The 21,451-nt window shown below is 34.0% G+C and overlaps 3 protein-coding genes and 1 pseudogene across 3 annotated transcripts in view; 2 read left to right on the forward strand and 2 right to left on the reverse strand.

Moving 5' to 3' along the window:
- LOC111691269 overlaps positions 1-5,583 on the reverse strand; it is a 7,220-nt gene extending 1,637 nt beyond the window's left edge. Inside the window, exons 1-3 of the mRNA XM_023457356.1 lie at positions 5,364-5,583; positions 4,984-5,286; positions 4,097-4,440 (exon numbers count right to left, since the gene is read on the reverse strand). Coding sequence (XP_023313124.1) covers positions 4,097-4,440; positions 4,984-5,286; positions 5,364-5,486 — 770 coding nt within the window. The 5' untranslated portion in view covers positions 5,487-5,583. The remainder of the gene's footprint in view (positions 1-4,096; positions 4,441-4,983; positions 5,287-5,363) is intronic.
- Positions 5,584-7,477: 1,894 nt separating this feature from the next.
- On the forward strand, positions 7,478-8,188 carry LOC111693164 (annotated as a pseudogene).
- A 1,396-nt stretch (positions 8,189-9,584) lies between these two features.
- LOC108903935 (zinc finger protein 761-like) lies at positions 9,585-13,090 on the forward strand. Its single transcript, XM_018706287.1, has 4 exons — positions 9,585-9,759; positions 9,835-10,140; positions 10,532-10,797; positions 12,056-13,090. The coding sequence occupies exons 1-4, from the start codon at positions 9,637-9,639 to the stop codon at positions 12,924-12,926; spliced, it is 1,566 nt and encodes a 521-aa protein (XP_018561803.1). The 5' UTR covers positions 9,585-9,636; the 3' UTR covers positions 12,927-13,090.
- Positions 13,091-17,733: 4,643 nt separating this feature from the next.
- LOC108903933 (zinc finger protein 90-like) lies at positions 17,734-19,860 on the reverse strand. Its single transcript, XM_018706285.1, has 2 exons — positions 19,568-19,860; positions 17,734-18,784 (listed from the first exon to the last, which is right to left on the reverse strand). Exons 1-2 carry the CDS (start codon positions 19,717-19,719, stop codon positions 17,833-17,835), a joined length of 1,104 nt encoding a protein of 367 aa, XP_018561801.1. The 5' UTR covers positions 19,720-19,860; the 3' UTR covers positions 17,734-17,832.
- Between the last annotated feature and the right edge of the window lie 1,591 nt (positions 19,861-21,451).

The following is a 21,451-nucleotide window of genomic DNA, read 5'->3' on the forward strand; positions in this document are numbered from 1 at the left end:
CATACATACATACATACATACATACATACATACATACATACATACATACATACATACATACATATATACATACATACATACAAAGCAGATTTATTGCATGAAATGAAATTTTTTCTGAAGATAACAGATAAGCCATTATAACAATGCAATTATAAATGAAATTTGGGAAAAATATAACCTACCTTAAAATATAAAACAATAAATACTCAAGATAACCATAGTTATAATACACACCAAAAAAGAATAAAAAAAATATTTATTTACTTCAAAACATCATGTGTTACTTTCAGAACACTAGTAAAATGTGAAGACGAATTTAGAAACATAATTAAATTGTAAATTGAAGATAATTTTCCTCAAAACAAGGAATAGTCTGCTTTTTACTTTTATAATCTCTATTTAGTTATTAGAATATTCTCATAACTTCAATATTATAACAATAAAAAAATAAATGAAAATATGGTGAATAGTACTTTTCAGTCCAGAAACTCATTAAATTTCATGTTCTAGTTCGTTTTATATTGGCAACTTTGTGAAGCCTTCTGACAGTTAGTTCATCTTAGTTGGTATATGTATAATTTACAATTTTTACATAAAATGTTTCATACCGGTGTTGACTCTCCTGCTTCATTAAGTTCTCAATTAAATTTCTTTTATTGTAATAGAGCCGGAACAAATGTCCAAAAATTTAAATTACTCCAATAAAATGTCACAGATGATATAGATTTCCAGAAAGTGAACTCCTAAGAACTTATTCATGACATTTGGATTTCCAAAGAATCTTAATGTATTAACTGATGTGCTTTCAGTTGTCCCTTATAATTAGTGTCAAAACTACAGGCATCACTTGTACATTTGGATATTCACAGGAGTTCTTGGTGTATTAATCGATGCCTCTTGAGATGACTCTTATATTTTGTTTCGTAAGTACAAGTATCACACTTGTACATTTGGACTTTCGAAAGTTTTTGGTGTATTAATTGATGCCTTTTGAGATGACTCTTATATTTAGTTTCGTAGGTACAAATATCACACTTGTACATTTGGACTTCCGAAGGAAATTTGTGTGATAACTGATGCATTTTTAAATGTCCCCTACGTCTAGCCACATAGGGACAAGCGTCACACTTGTACATTTGTATTTCTGGAGGGTGCTTGTGCTTTAACTGGTGCCGACTTAGATATCTCTTAAAATTGGTCCCGTAAGTACAAATATCACATTTGTACACTTGGTTTTCTGGAATATTTTTATGCGTTAACTGATGCCTGTTTACGGTATACTTATATTTAGTCTTAAAATCGCACATACTACACTTGTACATTTGGATTTCCGAAGGGTCCTTGTGCTTCAACTGATGCAATTTTAGATGTGACATTAATTTAGTTTCATAACTACACGTATCACACTGGTGCATTGGGAATCCTGAATGACCTTTGTGTGATAACAGATGTTCTTTTAGGTGACCCTTAAATTTAGTTTTATAAGTACAAGTATTACACTTGTACTTTTGGATTTCTGAAATACTTTTGTGTATTAACTGATGCCTCTTCAGAGAATCTTTATATTTAGTTTTAAAACTGCACGTCTGACATGCGTACATTTGGATCTCTGAAAGGTTTTTGTGTTTTAATTGATGCACTTTTATTTGACTCTTATATTTAGTTTCATAACTGCACGATTTACATTTGTACATTTGGATTTCCGAAGAGTTTTTATGCAACAACTGGTGCCTTTTCAAAACACTGATGTATTTAGCCTGATAAGCGCAAGTATCACACTTGTACATTAGGATTTGTGAGGGGTGTTTATGTGTTTGCTTATGAAATTCCAGATGTCTCTTCTGTTTGGTCTCATAAGTACAAACATCACATTTGAATATTTCGATTTCTGGAAAAGATTTCTTCTTGGAAAAGTGTTTGCGCATTCTCTGATGCCTATACAAATTTGCCTTAAATCTAGTTTTATATTTACATAAACCACATTGGTACAACTGTGTATCTAAGGACGATTCACAATTCTGAATTGTAGAATTGTTGCTTTTAGGTATCTGGTCGTTGTGAATGGACATTGGTGTCACAAAATCTTCGTTACATCCTGTTTCACATTTATTTTCATTATTTACTTCAACACTTTCATCACCTAAGTCGTATGATCGGAAATCACTGAAAAAAATTAAATCGTATTGAAATAAATAATAAAAATCAAAATAGAAATTTTGAGCAATTAATTAACTATGAGATATGTTATAGACCGTTTTTTCTTAAGTATGATTACTTGTTCTACGTAAAAAAAGAAATTAAACCGAGTACAATTATTATTAGTGAATCACCGTTTACAAGATATAGGGTTGATCAAAACAAAAAAAGTAATTTATTAAATAATACTAGCACACAAAAAAAAAGTCCAAACCCAAAAGACCTACATATCATTTCGGAAGGAATTCGATGCACTGAACACGATCCTGTAGTCAAAATTCATGACCTGTCATGAATTTTGGAAAAATTTTATTAGGAAAAATTTAGGAAAATGCCATTTAGGAAAAAATCAGTTTTGACCCATATTTGGGCTTTTTCACTTTTCTCTTAAATTCATTGGTAAGTCATGAATTTTGACTGCTTGTGTTCAGCACATCGATTTTCTTCAGAACTGTCAATTGGGATTGGACTTTTTTTTGTATGCCTGTGTAATTGGAATTATACAGGGTGTTTGGTAAGTCGATGCATTCCTTGCAGGGGGCTACAGTACAAGTGATTTGTGATATATTTCCTTAATATACTATATTCTGAAAACGCTTAGTTTCCGATGTACAGGATGTTAAAGTTTTAATTAAAAAAATGCAGATTTATAAATATTGCGGAAACTGCTCAAAATATTTTAATAAAATTTTACAGGCTTTGACAGTTAACAACAATACATGTTTTACGATAAAAATATTGTTTTCAGTTTCACCAGTGGCGTGCGCACAGGCATGTCTCTAAATATTGTTAAAGAAAAAAATGATACTGTTTTTTCTTAAAATAAAAATAATTTTTGAATTCCTTGTTCAATTTGGACGAGAAAAGGTATGTTGACTGTTTTTCTTATGACACACCGTTTTCGAGTAAAAAAATAAAATCGATTTATTGCATGGCGTAATTCGGTTTCAATAATTTTGGATTAATTTAATGTCTAGCACCGATTGACTGCTGTGGATGAATAAGAAAAAAGTGTAGAAACATATCCTAATTTGTTGATAATTTTACGTTTTAATATTACCTGTTTTAACTTTTCTAAATGCGTCACTATCTACTTTACGTAATGACAGTAGTTCAACTAAAGTAGGTCAATATGAGAGGTCGTTGGCACCGAGATTCGCAAATTAAATACATACACTGCTTAAAATATATAAGAACACATAAATGCTTAAATGTAAAAACTTTAAACGCTTTTAAAAAATCATTTCATATCAATCAGATTGGGAAGTATTTTTATTTAGTTTTATATTATGTACATTTTTAAAACAAATTTGTTTTATTAACAATTAGTAAGATATCTATGTTGTTTTACTTTGCTCGCAGAATTATAATTTTATTACTCGCTTTTCTCCCAATTTTTCCCTATTTTCTCTTAACCGAAACTGTGTGTTTGAACGAGATAAAGACCACAAGAAGCAATCTTCGCATAACACCACACATATTTTTTTAAAAACAATAGAATGTTTTTGTAATGTTCGGAGCTTCGCCCACATCCATACTAAAAAAGTAGGATGACTTTAAAATAACACGTGCTAAGCCATACAAAAGCAATTTGCTTTACTAAATTATTTTCCATTGTCTCTCTAACAGTTGTTTTAAAAAGGTAACAAGTGGCAGCGTTGGTAGTGTACTGATACACCTTACCAGGCCAACTCTGGGTGGCCCAGTTTACGCCGCCGGGTGTATTCAAAGGAACACATATAAAAAACTAAACCCCACTTAAACTTACACCCAGTATATTTAAAAAAATGATTTAAATCATCTCAACCCTGGAAAGTATCGTTCTAAAGGAAAAACTTAAAACGGCAATGCAACGAATTTTGAAATTGTAAAATTTCATTTTCATTCATCATTTCCTTACCCCTCCTCATCTTCTACCTTTATTTCAATATCTTCAGATTTAATACAAGACTGCGGTTCAACCCATTTATATTTCTCCCGCGTATCCTGACCATCTTCCAGTTTTATAGCAATCTCTTCAGATTTAATATAAGACTGCTCACAAATACTTTCATGAATCTCCTGCACATCTTGACCAGCTCCTTCCAGTTTTATAGCAATCTCTTCAGATATAATATGAGACTGCCGATCGACACTTTTATATTTTTCCTGTGCATCAAGGCAGTTCTTTAAAAAACACCGGTGAGTATGAAGCGAATCAAAACATGGTCCGCATATAACAGGATCATTGGAAACAGCGAGGTTCTGAAATAACAAAATATCAGTGTTAACCTCTGCTTGACTATCGTGGTAGAACTGACAAAAGAAAAATTGTGATCGAAAATCTTGTCAGTAACGTAAATACCATGTTTTTATTTATTTGATTTTAGTTTGTGATTTTATGCAAAAGTAGATATAAAATGTTACTAATTTAGAGAGAAATGAGACAGAATTCTATAGCTGCCAGACATTTATAAAGTGAAAGTTTTCTGAAACAAATGTTAGTAAATTGCAGAATTTTGTCGGCATTTCTTAATAGACATGGGAAGTTTCCATGATTTGAGGATTATGAATCACCTAGACATTCATATAATCTGAAAGCTGAATAAAAAATGTTTAATTGTTTCCAGGTACATCCAACTCGCAGCATTAGATAGACATGAACAGCTGCTATGTCCAGCATTAAAGGCAATTTTATCTAATGGATTTATTGTTACTTCCTTGATGTATGGCAGTTGAGTTTCTGCAAAATGATGACCCTGTAATACATATACAAATATGTTCCTAAATACTTTGAAATACACTTACAAGGTGTGGTATAAACTCATCAATTATGTCAACATCCACTTCATTTAGTGACACAAATCCATCCGTTAACAACTGAATACATAATCGACAAATTTTATGATTTTCCGATACATCAGCTAACTGAATATTGCCTTTTCCCTTTAGATAAACCATTTTTAAGTCAACCACTGATGCTTTACTGGAATTAACAAATGAAGAAATAATATCTTCAGTATCCTTACATCTCATCTTAAAATTAAAAGCAGCAGATAATTTTACAGAGCACGTTTTACATATTACATGTTTATCTCGCTCTTCCAAGTTCTGAAATACATTTGTAATTAGAAATATCAAAAAAAATACGTAGAGATATAAAATTAATCTTAACAACCTGATCTTACCACATTGGGCAAAACAAACTCCAAAACCTCCCTTAAGACTTCTCCTATAACTTCACAATGTGTTTCGCTTATGATATTACCACACAGTCTGCAAAATATTTCTTTAATGTTTTCTGGTTGCATTTTTTCTTTCTGCCAATAAGGGAATAAGGAAGTCCGATTTAATCACTAAAAAACAACAGTAGTCATATCGACAAAAACAACCATAACATAACCTATAATACCACCATTCCACTTTATTTGTCTATTGTCGCCACTAGATGGAAATACAGTAGCCAAAAAGTGGACATCTCTTTGAAATAGAAGGGAACGTTGCTAAAATATTATGGTAGATGGCACTCTGAAATAATATTTACAAATCCAATATTTCGGTAAACCACGATAATTTTTAAGATGCAAGCGCACCAAGCGGCGAAAGCAGTAAGCTCCGAGACAAGGTCATTTTGACATTGCCGTTCGTGTTTACACATTAATTTGAACAACATTTGTCTTATTTGCCATTATTATTAGTAATTTTGTTATCAAACTGCGGTTATTTGACTTTTGTGTTATTTTATAGGTTTCAAATATTTCATAAATAAATTTTAAGGCAAGTATTTATGTCTACTTTATTTGTCTCTAGCATTACAATTTAATGTACATTTTATTAGGTTATAACTATGAACTTATCCGTTGTGGAATACATTTCCTATTTACATATATGCCAACGAAAACTCTCGTTGTATATCAGAAGGAGAGGCAGTTTTTAACGCTGATCATGTGGTACTATATGGGAAAATTGGGCAAAGTTAATTTAAATTTAGAAATTTATATTATGTCTGCAAACTAGTGCCCTTACTTACTAACAACCCTCATGAAATTCAGGGAGTATTATCTATCGGCAATAATATTTTGAAAATTTCTTCAATGGTTTGATGAAAACTTAATTCTGGATTTTTCTTGGGCCATGAAGAGCAACCTTGAACAGAACAATAATAGTTTGACAGTTTCTTCTTTCTATCCATAATTGCTGAAGTTTTCCTCACACTATTTTCTTAAAATAACAGTGTTCAAAAAACTAACACTAAATACAGTTTTAAATAAAATACAAAACGAAATGTCACACACAGAAGAAATGTCACCGCCAGAGGGCGAGCTCTTAGCTACATTCGCGACGTCTGTTCCAGCAAGAGTCAGGGATTGGTTCCGAACCGTTTGAAATGTTTGGCCAGCTAAGTTATAAATGACTGTGTCTTCAGTGAATATATCGCAAGAAGAAAAGTGGAAAATCAAATATCCATGGCTTAAAAGTCCTACAAATAATCAAGTGTACTGTACACCTTGCAATAATTCATTTCGTTGTAGTACATTTAATATTAAAAAACATGAAGCAGCTGAAATACATAAAAAAAATATGAAAAAAGTAAAAGATACGCCCAAAATAGATATAATTATTAGTGATGATACCATGTTAAAAAAACATTAACTTGTGAAACAAGCCGAGTTTAAAATATGTGCATTTTTACATGAACATAACTTGCCATTTTTACTGGCAGACTACCTTTCAAATTTTATTCTTAGCATTTGCCCTGACTTAGATATCGCAAAACTAATAAATTGTTCTAAAACAAAAGCTACCTATATTACTAACGACTGTCTTAACTTGGAACAACTTGAAGCGATTTCAGAAGTTTTGAGAAAAACTAAATTCTCTTTAATAATAGATGAAACAACAGATATTAGTACACATAAGTCTCTAGCACTAGTGGTTCGATATTATGATGAGAGTCTTAAAAAAGTTAGGGATTCATTTTTGGTCTTATAAAGTTAACATCTAATGCAGAATCAATTTTTTTAGCAATCCAAAATTATTTGGCAAAATTTAATATTCCCATTGAGAACTTGATTGGATTAGCAGCAGATAACGCATCTGTGATGCAAGATAATAAGACAGGAGTGGAGGCTCGTTTTAGAGAAATTCTTCCCAACATTTATACACTTGGCTGTGTATGTCATTCAGTTCATCTTTGTGCATCAGCTGCTGTTAATAAATTGCCAAGCAGAGTAGAAGATTTTCTAAGAGATATTTACAATTATTTCTCAAACAGTTCGAAGCGTATAGATCACTTAAGTGAATGCCAGGTATTTTGTCACCTAAAACCGAATAAACTTCTTCACCCTGTTCAAACAAGGTGGCTCTCATTGCAGGCAGCAGTTGACAGAGTCATTGAAAATTGGGATGCATTAATACTTTTTTTTACCAATGAAAGCTTTAATCAAAGCTTAATTAAAGTAGAACTATTGTCTAATAAAAATATAGATAAGAGGGAAGTGAATGATTTTAAATTAAAATGCTTGCAGTTTTATATTGAATTATCCACTCAGTTGAAATCCCGATTTGACTTTGACGATCCTGTTTTAAATTTTGTGTCAATATTTAATCCCACAGAAGTGATGTCAGGAAATATATCCAGTATTGCAACTACAAGTAGTCAGTTTTTCCCAAATTTAATCGCTAACCTTGAAAAATTAAATTCTGAATGGCGAATGCTTCCAGATCACATTTAAGAAACTATATAAGCTCGGACTTCGAAACATTTTGGAATATTGTTTTTGCCCTAAAAAATGCCATTGATGAACCTATGTTCCCTAATTTATCGTATTTTGTTAAAGGTATTATTTGTTTGCCACATTCCTCTGCGGCAGCGGAAAGAATTTTTTCGCAACTACTTCTGTTAAAAACTAAAGTTCGCAATCGGTTAAACATCGAAACTTGTTCCAATATTTTACACACCAAAGAAATGATTAGCTCTAATACATGTTACTCATGGACCTAGTGCAACTTTAATGAAAAGAAAATTTAGAGAATTAAAAGGTTCTAAGTAAACATTACATTTATTATATTTCTTTTATTTTTTGTTTTCTTTGTGATTGTTATAAGTTTTATTTGTTTTACTTTGTTTTTGTTAAAATAAATAATATCAAAAGTTGAATTTTTATTTCTTCAGAAGCTTTATTTAAATTCAAAATGAATAAAAAAAATCTACTAACAAAAAGCTATAGAATTGTACCTGTAATTTAATGAATTTTGGCTATTCTAGTATGGCACCACTACGTTATTTACGTAGTTGCCTATATCGCCCAAAAGTAAGTTATCTTTGTTCTTGGTTTTAATTTTATTAAAACATTTTAATTTCTGATTAACGTAAGTTAATATAGAGTTATTGATTGATTTATTTATTTCAATATAAAAAAAATCGCACTCTTTTAAACAAAATCTCGCTCGTTTTTGTTTAAGGAATAAGCGAACGCTTATCAAGGTGGTACTTCAACCGCAGCTAACCTACGCCTCCACGGCGTGGGGTCACGCGGCAAAAAGCCACTTAAAGTCATTACAGGCTGTGGAAAACATAGCCCTCCGCACGGCCACCGACGCGCCCTGGTACGTAAGAAACACTGACATATTACGAGACTTACAATACACAAACGCTACACAGACAATAAGACAAAACGCGGAGAAACGGTTTGACGTAGCCGCTAGACATGACAATCCCCTCCTCAGGCAAGCCGTTGACTACGTACCCGACGTGACCGACAAACACAAAAGACCTAGACACCAACTTTTTGACCCTGGGTGACCACCCCAATGCCCCCCCCCCTGCCCGCTAACCTTTTCTGTTTCAGAGACAGCCAGGATCAAGAAACGAAGACAACCACACACACACACACACACACACATACACACCCCCCATACCCTCCTTACCCCTCCCCTCCCGCGCTAGCCTAAGGGCCACCTTAGCAAAGCGCATCCCAGGCTGCATAGCCGCACTACCCTACCCAACCATACCACACATAAACATGACACTACCCCCGGGGTTTACACAGACGAGCCGGCGAAGCAAGAAGAGCGCCAGAAGAAAGGGCCCTAGCCGGCGGGGCCCAGCCAGGACAAAAGGAGGTCCCACAAAGCGCCTACACCGGCCGCATTTGCGGTCGGGGTAGACGACGGATGGGGCCCACCTACGAAGGCTGTCCAGGCCTACACGAGATGAGGCAGGATAAAGAGGGATAATCCCCCTCGACCCCAAATCATTGAGGCCAATTTCTAGCCATGGAATAATGGCGCGCGCTCGTTTTTGACAGGACTGCTCGCTCGAAAAAATATAGGTCTTTGGCAACACTAATTACATTTTGTTCTGTGAGAGAACACGAAGCGAAACAATGATATCAGTTGTAGGTTATGTAAGAATTTGAATTTTTCATGTTTTAAACTATTTCTTAAAAAACAGAAAAGATGCACCCACAACTTTGTAAGGAGGCAATTTGTAGTCTGTGTTTTAATGTTATAAGTGACACGAATTGCGAAGTAATAGGCGAAGCCATAATGAACGTTCTAGAAGTAGTTCTGCCAAATCTGGTAAGATCAAGATATTAAGATAACTCTTCTTTATATTTAGGTTTTTTAATATTTCTAATTACAAATATATTTCAGAACATAGAAGAGCGAAATAAACATGTAATATGTAAATCGTGCTCTGTAAAATTATATGCCGCTTATAAGTTTAAGTTAGTATGCATAGATACCGAGGATATCATGTTTCCATATGTTATTGACAGCAGTAAATTGTCACTGGTCGACTTAAAAGAAGTTTATCTAAAGGAGAAAGGGAACATTCAGTTAACTGATATATCGGAAAATCAGAAAATTTGTCGATTATGTATTCAGTTGCTAACGGTTGGATTTGTGTCAGTAAATGAAGTGGATGCTGACATAATCGATACTTATATACCAATAGTGGTAAGTATATTTCAAAGAAATTTTTATTTTTCTTTTTTTGATAAATTGAATTTTCTTGATATTAATGTTATCGAGAACTAACAAGAGTATCAACAAAATGATGTTTTTTAAAATTTTCTTAACTTTTAGTCTTTCAGAACTAAATTGTGACAAGTTCTTTAACTAACATTAACTTAATCGTATGTTTGTTATCTTCATTATTTCTTTATGTTTTGTTTGGATATTATTCCGTTATTCGGATCATCGTCAACTCCAATTATTTTTTAATCGTAAACTTTCAAACTTAATAATTTGACACAGGTTTATAAAGCAAACTGGCAACATTTGTGAAGCTCTGTCTTGCTATCTTTTTGCACACATTAAAGATTAACACTAATATCTTTTTACCTAGAACTTCTGTGCTACCAAGGATCCTATTATATGCGGACCATGTTTTGATTCGCTTTATACTCATGGCGATTTTTTAAAGAAATGCCTCGAAGCGCAGGAAAAATATAAATCTAATGATAGGCAGTCTTATATCAAATCTGAAGAGATTGAAATAAAACTGGAAGAAAATGGTCAAGATTTGCAAGAACAATACGAAAGTCTTGAGCAGCAGTTTTGTATTAAATTGGAAATGACTGAAGTTAAGGTAGAGCAAGGCGATCAGGATAGGTAAGGAAACTTCAATGAAATTTAAAAGATTAGCTATTACTTCAAGATTTTTTAAAAGTCGTATATTTCCTAAATAATAATATAAAGAATTTAATCTTGTAATAGCAAAAAAAAAGCTTTACTGTGATAAAAGAACCCTTTGAATTAACTAATTAATTATAAAAAGTGACATTAATTCAGGAACTACAAACTCTATTGACTGCCCCTTTACTTGAAATCCGACTCCACCACTGGACGTAGTTAAAGTAAATTGTTTCGAATCTACTAATTATTGTTACACATTTCTAAACTGGTTCGAGTAGAATCATTTATAAAATTTGCTATTGCCAATATATATTGTGAAATTTCTCAAAATTGCAAATTACAATGTTAATAGGAATATTTTCCGATATTACTATAAAATAAAATAATGTGAGGAAACACTAGACCCCATGTTTTTTATTTTTGCAAGATATCGTTATTTAACTGGCAATTAACACAAAAAAATGTAATGTGAATTTGTCAGACAATAAAGTTAACTGTATGTGACATTTCTAAATGAATTCCTTTTATTTTCCTTCTGTTTTCATGGCTGTATCCTATTAACTTGATTCAATTTGGGTAGAATTAATAGATTCAGTCACGACTGTTTATTTCATGCATTTTGATCCATTCTTCTCAATCCAATCGCTTTTGGAGCTGCCGGAAAATTGCCGAAACAAAAATGCTTACTATCAATAATAAAAAAAGTTTAAACGTGTTATTTTTTTTTAAAATAAGCATTTGCACTGAAAAAAATTAACTCTGATGGTTAATTGATTTTCAAAATGTATATTGGTTAAGGGTAAATTGACTCCTAAGGCTTTTAGACTATTTGATTTTACAGAAAAAATAATTCTGTTTCAGCCTCTTGCATTGTACTTTTTCAATTTTATTGTTTATCTTTGCTTTGGGTGCGTTAATATTTGTAAAAAAATGTTAACAGACGTACCATGATTCGCACACGTTTGGTTTTATACTTTTTTTTGGTCACATTTCTCTAGAGACAGACCTATCAAGTTCTATATCACTAATATTAAAGACATTTTTTCTTTTCAAATAATATACCAGATGCAGAGATAACAAAATTTAAAAAAGTGAATTTTTTTAGGAAATCAAGGTTATTAATAGCAACAGGAGACTAAAACTCAGGAATTTATCTCACTAACATCAAGTTTGTTCCACTCTCTCTTTTTTTATCTAATGTTTACTCCATTATAAACAATTTTAATTTTTTCAGGGATTCTTATTCATATGGCTCATCAATTGAAAACAAAATGAGAGGCTCTTCAGAAGATAGAGAAGAAATAAAGAACAAATATATGCCTAAACGTGAGACAGGATCTGTTGAAAATATTACGACATCAATGGATTCCAATGTACAAATACAAAAAAGTGAAAAGTTTAAATTTCAGAACGGCGAGCCTTCATTAGATACACAATTGTACCAATGTGATAAACGTAAACATGAATCAAAATTTAAGGTGGATCTGAGAAAACATCAGTTGGTGCATAAAGATCTTTCAGAAGTGCGATCGTTCAAGTGTGATAAGTGTAGTTATAAAACTAAGCATAAGAGTGATCTAAAGAGGCACCACTTATCACACAAAAACCCTTCAGATATCCAAATGTACAAGTGTGATACTTGTACTTATGAATGTAAGTACAAGAGTAGCTTAAAATTGCATCAGTTGAATCACAAAGAAATTTTAGAAATCCAAATATACAAGTGTGACACTTGTACTTATGAGACTAAGTATAAGAGAAATCTAAAACTGCATCAGTTATTGCACAAAGATTCTTCGGAAATCCAAATGTACAAATGTGGTGCTTGTATGTTTGAAACTAAACTTAAGAATTATCTGAAAAAACATCAGTTAAAACACAAAAACCCTTCGGAAGTCCACATATATAAGTGCGATACCTGTAGTTATGGCACTAAATATAAGGATACTCTAAGGAAGCACCGGTTAAAACACAAAAATATATCAGAAGTTCAAACGTACAAGTGTGATATTTGTGATTACACAACTAAATATAAGAACAGTCTCAAAAAACATTTGTTGAGATATAAGAACAGAACCTCCAGCAAGAGGAAATGTGATACATGACAAGTAGGATTTACGCGAAGGCTTGACGAGAAGTATACTGGCAGCAAAAATTTGGGGTACAATAAATTGTGACTTGTTGAAGAGAAGTTACAGAAGTCATAAAAGCTAAATAAAAAACCAAAAAACTTTAAGATAGATGGCGATCATATAACGGGAATTTTAACCAAAATGATACGGGGGTAAACACGGGGTAATGATACGGGGGGGGGGGGGGATGATACAAGGGGTAAACCTACAGTAATGCCCTCTAATGTCGTAATAATGCATAGTAATGCACTCTAGAGCACAATAATTCCCATTAATGCCTTGTAGTTCCGGTAAAATGTCACAAATTAGGCTTTTAAAATACAGTTAAAAAGGAGTAGCTTCATGTGACTTATTTTCTCTATTCTTATTGGTTGAAGAAATATGGTTTTTGGTTTAACTACTTTTACAGTTGAAAATTAACTGTTAAATTAAATTTTATGTGAATAAATCTTAAATATAATCATTTGTTGTGCATTGTTAAATGCAGCATAAACAAATGTTTATCATTTAAATTGTGTTCAACAATTTGTGGCAAAATATTACAGTGGTTCTGGCTTGATGAAGTGAATTTTGTAGGATGAATTTTATTACGCACTTGAAATTACACGTTATTTTGTTTTATAATTTTGCCTGAGTAAACAGTGCTATGGGAGCTCCTAATAAAATGTAATTATTAGATTACAGCCGTTTTTTTTCCTACCCCTGGTATTTTTATGTACCATTTAAATCAATATGTCTCGTAAAAAATGTATGCATAAGAAAGTTTTAATATACAGGGTGTTTCGCATAAGAACCGACACATCAGGGGCGTGTAGGGGAATCCAAAATATGGTGATTTAAAGCAACTTACCTTTATCGTAATCTGCACACCTGTCCTAAAAGTAGGGTTTCACTTTTCGAAAAAATCAGTATCTCGGTTATAGGTACTTGAACTTAGAAAAACCAAATTTGGTACAGGTGTGAGTGTATCAAGAGCATTAATTGACAGTAGAGTTCAACTGAAGCCTTTTAAAGGTAAGGAATAGTGCACCATTAAAATGCGACAATTTTTTAACCCGTTGGCTGGAAAATTATTACTTCATTTCATGGAGAATTTAATTCTAAAACTTTTCTTACTCTTGCTAGTTTTCAAAAAACTGTCGTTTTCAACAAAAACACAAATAACTAATAATACGTATTGTTGCTTCCCGTTATTTAAAATCGTCGAAAATTCAAAAGTTGGCTATGAATTTAAACGTCAAACTTGACGATCCGGAAAACAAGTTGAAATAAGAATAATTTAATAGAAAAACAAACAACTTAAACAACAGAAACAACATACAATTTGCACTGATAAGTTATAGAAATTGTTCAAAATGATCACCCTTTTCTCTCGGGCATAAAGTTATTCTTAGTTGAAAATTGAAGTCTACTCTATCCAATAATTATGTGTTCCTCGACAGTTGCGTCTCGAGCAGGATTGTGGAATCATATTATCGATAAATGCACTTTCATTCAAATTTTGGAAATCCGTTTTTGTTTCATTTCAGCCTTGTTTGAGGTGATATTGAAATAAGAACAACACTTCCTCATATGTATTACCACCATGCGTTACAATAAAACATTTATTATTATTAACTATTACCATCACCTGGTCATACATAACTCAAAGGTTGAAAATGAAAATCAGCGTAATATTATCGGAATTTATTATATCTGTAACTGCAACTGAAAGAGCATGTCAGATGTATTTGTATGAATGTCCTGAAAAAAAGATAAAGATCGGAATTTGTTTGAATTTTGAGCATTCGAGAAGCCTAGAAATAACTATGGACACGGGAATAAAACTCTAATAATGTTTTATTTTAATGCGTGGTGATAAAAGTTTAAATAACTAGATGGATTTCACAGGGTCTAACGACACTTACAGCATATGATAATTCAATAAACAAAGAAATCTAAATAGAAAAATTTGGATAAATTTGGAACGAATACACTGAAGATGAATTTTTCGAGACAAAACGTCTGAATCTGGTTCGGGCTGAGGCAGCACAGTATTGGGGGTTATAAAGGCTTGCAAAAAATGTAAAAAAATTTACAGGGTCGTATTTAAAAAAATGAAGTTGATGATGGTCTTGGAGAGACAAAACGTTACAAATAAAAATTGATTATGCCATTCAATAGAGGGCAAAAAGTGGCTATGAGGAAATGTTCTTCTTTTTTCAATATCACCTCAAATAAGGCTGTAATTAAACAAAAACGGATTTCCAAAATTTCGGTTTCTTTCAAATATTTCGAAAACTAATCGTGTTAGCCTTGATTTTTTAGAGGTATAATGTTGGTCCCCTGATTACGCAACCTTGCCCCCACTTAAGCTACTTCGTACCTCTTACCGTTTCCGAGATCCCTGTAGTGAGAAGCGAATTTGTAACAGCCTGTATTCCCGAGAACAACGAATGCTTTTGGCTTTTATGTGGTTTTATATTTGACTATCTTTACTTTTTCATTTTTGAAAATACGCTTTAACTGCCTCGAAAAAATGTAAAACGCAATTTATTTTTAAGTATGGAGAGTAGAGACACATCAAAAACATGTTCAGTACTGCAGTGCAACAATTACGTGTACAGTGTGTCCACGGATTGAGTGCACATGACAAAAATTTTTCAAGTTGAAATTTGAGCTTCTGTCACCGAACCAACGATTTTACATTAAATCTAATGTAAAACAAGCACAAATTGCTCCGTGCAGGGCCCTACAGAACGTCGCAGGCAGCAGCGAACGGCGTTCAGTCCCCCGTCCGACCAAAATTAATTAGACCACCGCGCGGTCGTCATTCAGTTAATTACACCACTTGCAGTCAGTCAGTCAGTTACAGCACATACAGCAGTTGCAGTTAGTTTTTTTTGAGAGTTTAGAATCTTGAATCGTTAGTCTTTCTTGTTTTACACCGCACTCCACAAACGAATCGACAACTGAATCTCGGGCCACGTTAAATACATAAATCCTACTTTTATTTATTTTACGAAAATGTTTGTGACGTTTACAAAAAGTAAGAATTTGTAAAAACAAACAAAAATTAATTAGTTTTCTCCGCATTACAACGTTCTATGCCTTCCCAGGAGTCTCACTAGCCAGGGACCCCAACAAATTATTTCAACAAAATCCAACCCCAGGCGGAGGCGTAGACACTTCTGAGTATCATCTAGGCTTGCCAGATCTACGGGTTTTGATGGTACGTCTTCATGTCATTTCTCTGGCTTTCGTTTGTTGCGGGAAAATCGTGAATTTTTCGACTTTTATACAACGCCCTACCCCCGAAATCCATGTTCCTGGGTCACATTTCCCGATTGTCTTTTTTTTTTTACAAATGGGTCCCGTCTCCGGGTTTGTCATGAAATCATGAAATAGATCTGGTAACTCTTGCATCATCTCTACTTGGTCTTACGCTAGGAAGTTGAAAAAATTAGTCCAATTAATTAATGTACAGGGTGTTTTTAGGAAGAATTTTCAAAAATTGTCAAGAGTAAAGTACCTTTGTTTCTAAATATATAAAAAATATTTACTTAAGAAAGTTATTGAGAAGAGATTTTCAATTTTCAATTTGATCGGCCAACTTTGTTTTTTGTTTCTTTACTTTCAACAAGACAAAAAGTGAGGATTAAATACTTTCTGAGAAAATTAAAAATTCCCGTTACTTGTTGATCAAAACTCGTATTTCAATAATTTTCTTCACAAGTGGCAAAATGCCTAATAGACTAGGCGGTATCTGTTTTGGTTTGGATGAATCGTATATCCACGGAGATTTTTGACTTTTTGGCATTTAAATATCACTAGAAATGAAAATTTTTCTATGCGCTTAAAAAAACGTGGGCTTAACTTTTGGCGGTACAATATGTTAAAAAAATTCGGAAAATATTATATTTTTCTTTCTATTTAATTATATACCTTTTCAAGAGTTGATTTTAGGCGAAAATGAAAGAGGAAAAAAATGTTTGTAATTAAATTTTTTTTCAAAATATGACTAGTTACAAATCGAATGAATCGTGATTATTACTGTAAAAATCGAAAAAATTACCAAAAATGGTATTAAAAAAACTACTTTTTAGGGAATTTTTTTGGGGTCTCTAAATTGGGTATAGGACCTTCATACTTGGCACAAGAAAACTTCATGTTATGTAGAATCACACCAAATTTTATCAAAATCGGTTCGATAGATTTTGCATAATAATTTTGCAATCCAGATTTTGAAATAAAATTGCAAATTTTCAAAATTTTACACTGCAAAAACCAAGGCCCTTAGATACTTAAAAATTTAATCACATATAGAAGAGCTCTCAAGCTTTCAAACGTTTTTGAAAAATTCGGATCCGTCAGTTAGGAGAGCTCTGGCGCTTGTTTAAACATTGGTCGAATTTTTGTAGTTATAAACAATTAGATAGAATAACTTTGTGAATATTCAATCAAATCAAAATTTTTAAAGCAGGTTTTAAAAGTTATTGGAAAGGAGCTTCTTTAAAATAAAAACGGATCGATTAGTCAATTAGTTACGTAGTTATAGCCGATCAAAGTTAACCGTCATTTACACTAAATGTACTGGGGCATTCGGGCTAATTTTTCGAAAAATACCTTTGGTATTCCGAGTACTTACCAGGTCTTAGTTTGTAATACTTTTCTTCATTGGCAACCTACTTTAAAACGTGTTTCAAGTTACTTATGTAAGCGAGAAATTCAAGAAAATCGTACGGATGGTGGTAGTGGGGGAAGCAGAGAATAAATTTTCATTTCTAGTGATATTTGAAAGCCAAAAATCTCCATGGATATACAATTCACCCAAATATGGACTTTTTGAAACAGATACCGTCTGGACTATAAGTGGAGAATATTTGTTACAGGAAAATGTTCACTTTGGGTGGGCAGAGTTTTTATGTTTCCGCAGATGGCGCAAAAGGTTACTTCTCTGGATGGTCTTGAAATTACACTGGTCACACGCATATACGTGCACTTCCGAAACATCCTTGTGGGTTAGTTCGTGCGTCTTAAGGCTGTTTTTATATCTGGTCTCGAAACCACACTCAACGCATTTGTACAATCGAACCTGGGAGGGGTCCAAGTGTTTTAACTGGTGCGACGCCAGGCAATTTTTATATATGGATTCATAGTCGCATTTATCGCACTTGTACATCTGCAGTTTGGAAAGATCTTCGTACTTCAGCATGTGCCGTTTCAAGCCGCTCTTGTACTTACTCTTGTAATCACACCTATCGCACGAGTACATTTTGATCTCCGTGGGATCTTTGTGTACGAATTGGTGGTGCCTCATGTAGTCCGCGAACTTAGTCTTGTAATCGCACTTGTCGCAGGTGTAAACTTGTGTCTCGGACATTGCCTTGTGTTTCAGCAGGTGCTTCGTGAGGCTGCTCTTCACTGTCGTCTCGTACGCACATTCGTCGCAACTGTACACCAGTTGGACTTCCTTTTCCTCGTGCTTTCGGTGGTGGCGGGCCAGAATCTTCTTGAACTTCGTCTCATAGTCGCACTTGTCACATTTGTACATCGGTATTTCTGATGGGTCGCGGTGTTTTAATTGGTGATTAGCGAATGCTGACTTGTATTTTGCTATGTAATCGCATTTATCGCATTTGTAGGACTGGTCGGGGGCCTTCGCTCGGTGTTTGGACCAACGGTGACCCTTTAGATTCTGTTCGTAACTGGTCACGTAATCGCAACGGTCACATTTGTATAATTGCGTCTCTTGGCATATGTACACGCTTGAATATTCAACTTTTATTTTTCCTACAGGAATGTGGTTCCATTTACTTGATTCGACATTTGTGTTATCTACAGCAAAGTCACTGAAAAAAAAAGAATATAAGTTATTTTTTTGCAAAATAGAAGACCAGGAAAGTGATGTGAAAATTGACAACACTTCACGTGCCTAGAGATTTATCTCGCTATGTTACGGGCAAAATTTTTTGTACAAACGTCGAAGTAGTTGCCAAAAAAGGTACCATAAAATAGTATTTGCATATACGTACAAGGTAAATATTCAAATAAATTTTGAAAATAAAAATCATTTTCAAAGACAACAACAAAATGTTAATATACAGGGTGGTTACTTTTATAGTGTACACCATTATTATCTCCCAAACTAGAAGATATCAGGTTTGGTTAAATTACAAAATAGGTATATTTTATATTATTGAAAGTAATGAAAGTTGGTATTTTTTTAATTCTAGTTCGGGAGATACACTAATGGTGTACACTTTAAATGTGACCATTCTATATATCTGCAAAATAAAAAAAATGGTAATAGGTTTAGTTTTTCAAATTACTATGGACAATTTTATCAAAAATCGAGCGGAAAATGAGATAAAAATTCAATCGATTGCATTTACACTATACTTTGTAAATATTATGTTAGTAGAACCTCGAAGCGCTTAAATCTTAGAATCAGAGAACAATGAACTTACTTTAGAAACAGAAAATTTGCACGCATAAGGAGGCATATACTTGAAAAATATAAATTTTAGGCATGCAATTTAAAATATCATTTCGTAATTCAAATGACAATTGAAAATTTGCTATTAAATGTTTGTACAAAAACTACTATTCAGAATGTTTAAAATTCGCTTTACCAGTTCCCTGGATTTTCTTCACATTTTACATTAATTTCATCACTTTTAATCAAACTGTCATTAAATTCCTCCCAATTTTCTTCAATTTTCACTTCATTGCCTTCTATTTTGATGGATACTTCTTGTGTGTCTTTATGTTCATCACTTTCCATTTTGATAGCTTGTTTAGAATTTTTTAGCGACACGTTTATATGTCGTTATATGTGTTTATTACCATGTTTGTTTTTAATAATTTCTTTCAACATTTGTTGAAAATAAATACCTATTTGTTAACCTTTCACTTATGTTGTCAATTATTGTCATATGTCAATTTTGTCTTCAACAACCAGTGAACTCAATAGTAGTAAATAGACTTCACTGTCAACAACGCGCTGGACCCACTGAATAAAATAGTTAAATAGAAAATTACGATATACCTTTTTTCCCAAATAGAATATCCAAACTCCGCCTTTACTGGACGGAGATTGCAAACTAACAAGAAATGTATGTTCGAAATTTTGGTAAAACAAAAACTACTTACGTAAGTTAGGTTGGATTAAGTATGATATATGAAATCGAAATAAATTATTCGGAAAAAAAAACTTGCGACAACAACCAAAAATCATAATAGGTAACAAAGTAATAAAATATACAATTTCCGCTTTTAATAGTTTAATTTTAATAGTAACTTATAAAATCAATTGCTCGTCAGCACGTGACACTTCAATAGACAGGCCAACAGGCCGATGAACTACTCCGCGCGCGCCATTATTCTATGGCTAGAAATTGGCCTCAATGATTTGGGATCGAGGGGGATTATCCCTCTTTATCCTGCCTCATCTCGTGTAGGCCTGGACAGCCTTCGTAGGTGGGCCCCATCCGTCGTCTACCCCGACCGCAAATGCGGCCGGTGTAGGCGCTTTGTGGGACCTCCTTTTGTCCTGGCTGGGCCCCGCCGGCTAGGGCCCTTTCTTCTGGCGCTCTTCTTGCTTCGCCGGCTCGTCTGTGTAAACCCCGGGGGTAGTGTCATGTTTAGTGTGGTATGGTTGGGTAGGGTAGTGCGGCTATGCAGCCTGGGATGCGCTTTGCTAAGGTGGCCCTTAGGCTAGCGCGGGAGGGGAGGGTTAAGGAGGGTATGGGGGGTGTGTATGTGTGTGTGTGTGTGTCGTTGTCTTCGTTTCTTGATCCTGGCTGTCTCTGAAACAGAAAAGGTTAGCGGGCAGGGGGGGGCATTGGGGTGGTCACCCAGGGTCAAAAAGTTGGTGTCTAGGTCTTTTGTGTTTGTCGGTCACGTCGGGTACGTAGTCAACGGCTTGCCTGAGGAGGGGATTGTCATGTCTAGCGGCTACGTCAAATCGTTTCTCCGCGTTTTGTCTTATTGTCTGTGTAGCGTTTGTGTATTGTAAGTCTCGTAATATGTCAGTGTTTCTTACGTACCAGGGCGCGTCGGTGGCCGTGCGGAGGGCTATGTTTTCCACAGTCTATAATGACTTTAAGTGGCTTTTTGCCGCGTGACCCCACGCCGTGGAGGCGTAGGTTAGCTGCGGTTGAAGTACCACCTTGATAAGCGTTCGCTTATTCCTTAAACTGAGGGTGTTTCCACCTTTGAGTAAGGGATAGAGCCTAGCCCTGGTGGTCTTCGCTCGCGCCACCGTCTCCACGATGTGCGGTTTCCACGTGAGACGCTGGTCCATCGTCACGCCCAGGTATCGTGTTTGTCGATTCCAGGAGATGGGTTCCTGGGATAGTGTCAGTCTGTCAAGGTTTTGTGGGATTTTTCGTTTGGTAAAAAGGATAGCCGAACTTTTGTTGGGATTAATTTTGACTTTCCACCTGTTGCACCAGGTTTCAAGTTGGTCTAAGGAGCTTTGGAGGAGGTAGACGGAATATCTAGGATCTACGGAT

This window comes from Anoplophora glabripennis, unplaced genomic scaffold (genome assembly GCF_000390285.2).
Source record: "Anoplophora glabripennis isolate ALB-LARVAE unplaced genomic scaffold, Agla_2.0 scaffold111, whole genome shotgun sequence".
Taxonomy (NCBI): Eukaryota; Metazoa; Arthropoda; class Insecta; order Coleoptera; family Cerambycidae; genus Anoplophora; species Anoplophora glabripennis.

Bases quoted from the DNA above. Each gene is read 5' to 3' on its own strand.
- LOC108903933 (XM_018706285.1), bottom strand. From the start codon at position 19,719: ATGGAAAGTGATGAACATAAAGACACACAAGAAGTATCCATCAAAATA. The intron at 18,785-19,567 runs GTAAAGCGAATT...TTTTTTTTTCAG, and splicing joins GAAGAAAATCCAGGGAACTG to TGACTTTGCTGTAGATAACA.
- LOC108903935 (XM_018706287.1), top strand. From the start codon at position 9,637: ATGCACCCACAACTTTGTAAGGAGGCAATTTGTAGTCTGTGTTTTAAT. The intron at 10,141-10,531 runs GTAAGTATATTT...CTTTTTACCTAG, and splicing joins ATACTTATATACCAATAGTG to AACTTCTGTGCTACCAAGGA. The intron at 10,798-12,055 runs GTAAGGAAACTT...TAATTTTTTCAG, and splicing joins GAGCAAGGCGATCAGGATAG to GGATTCTTATTCATATGGCT.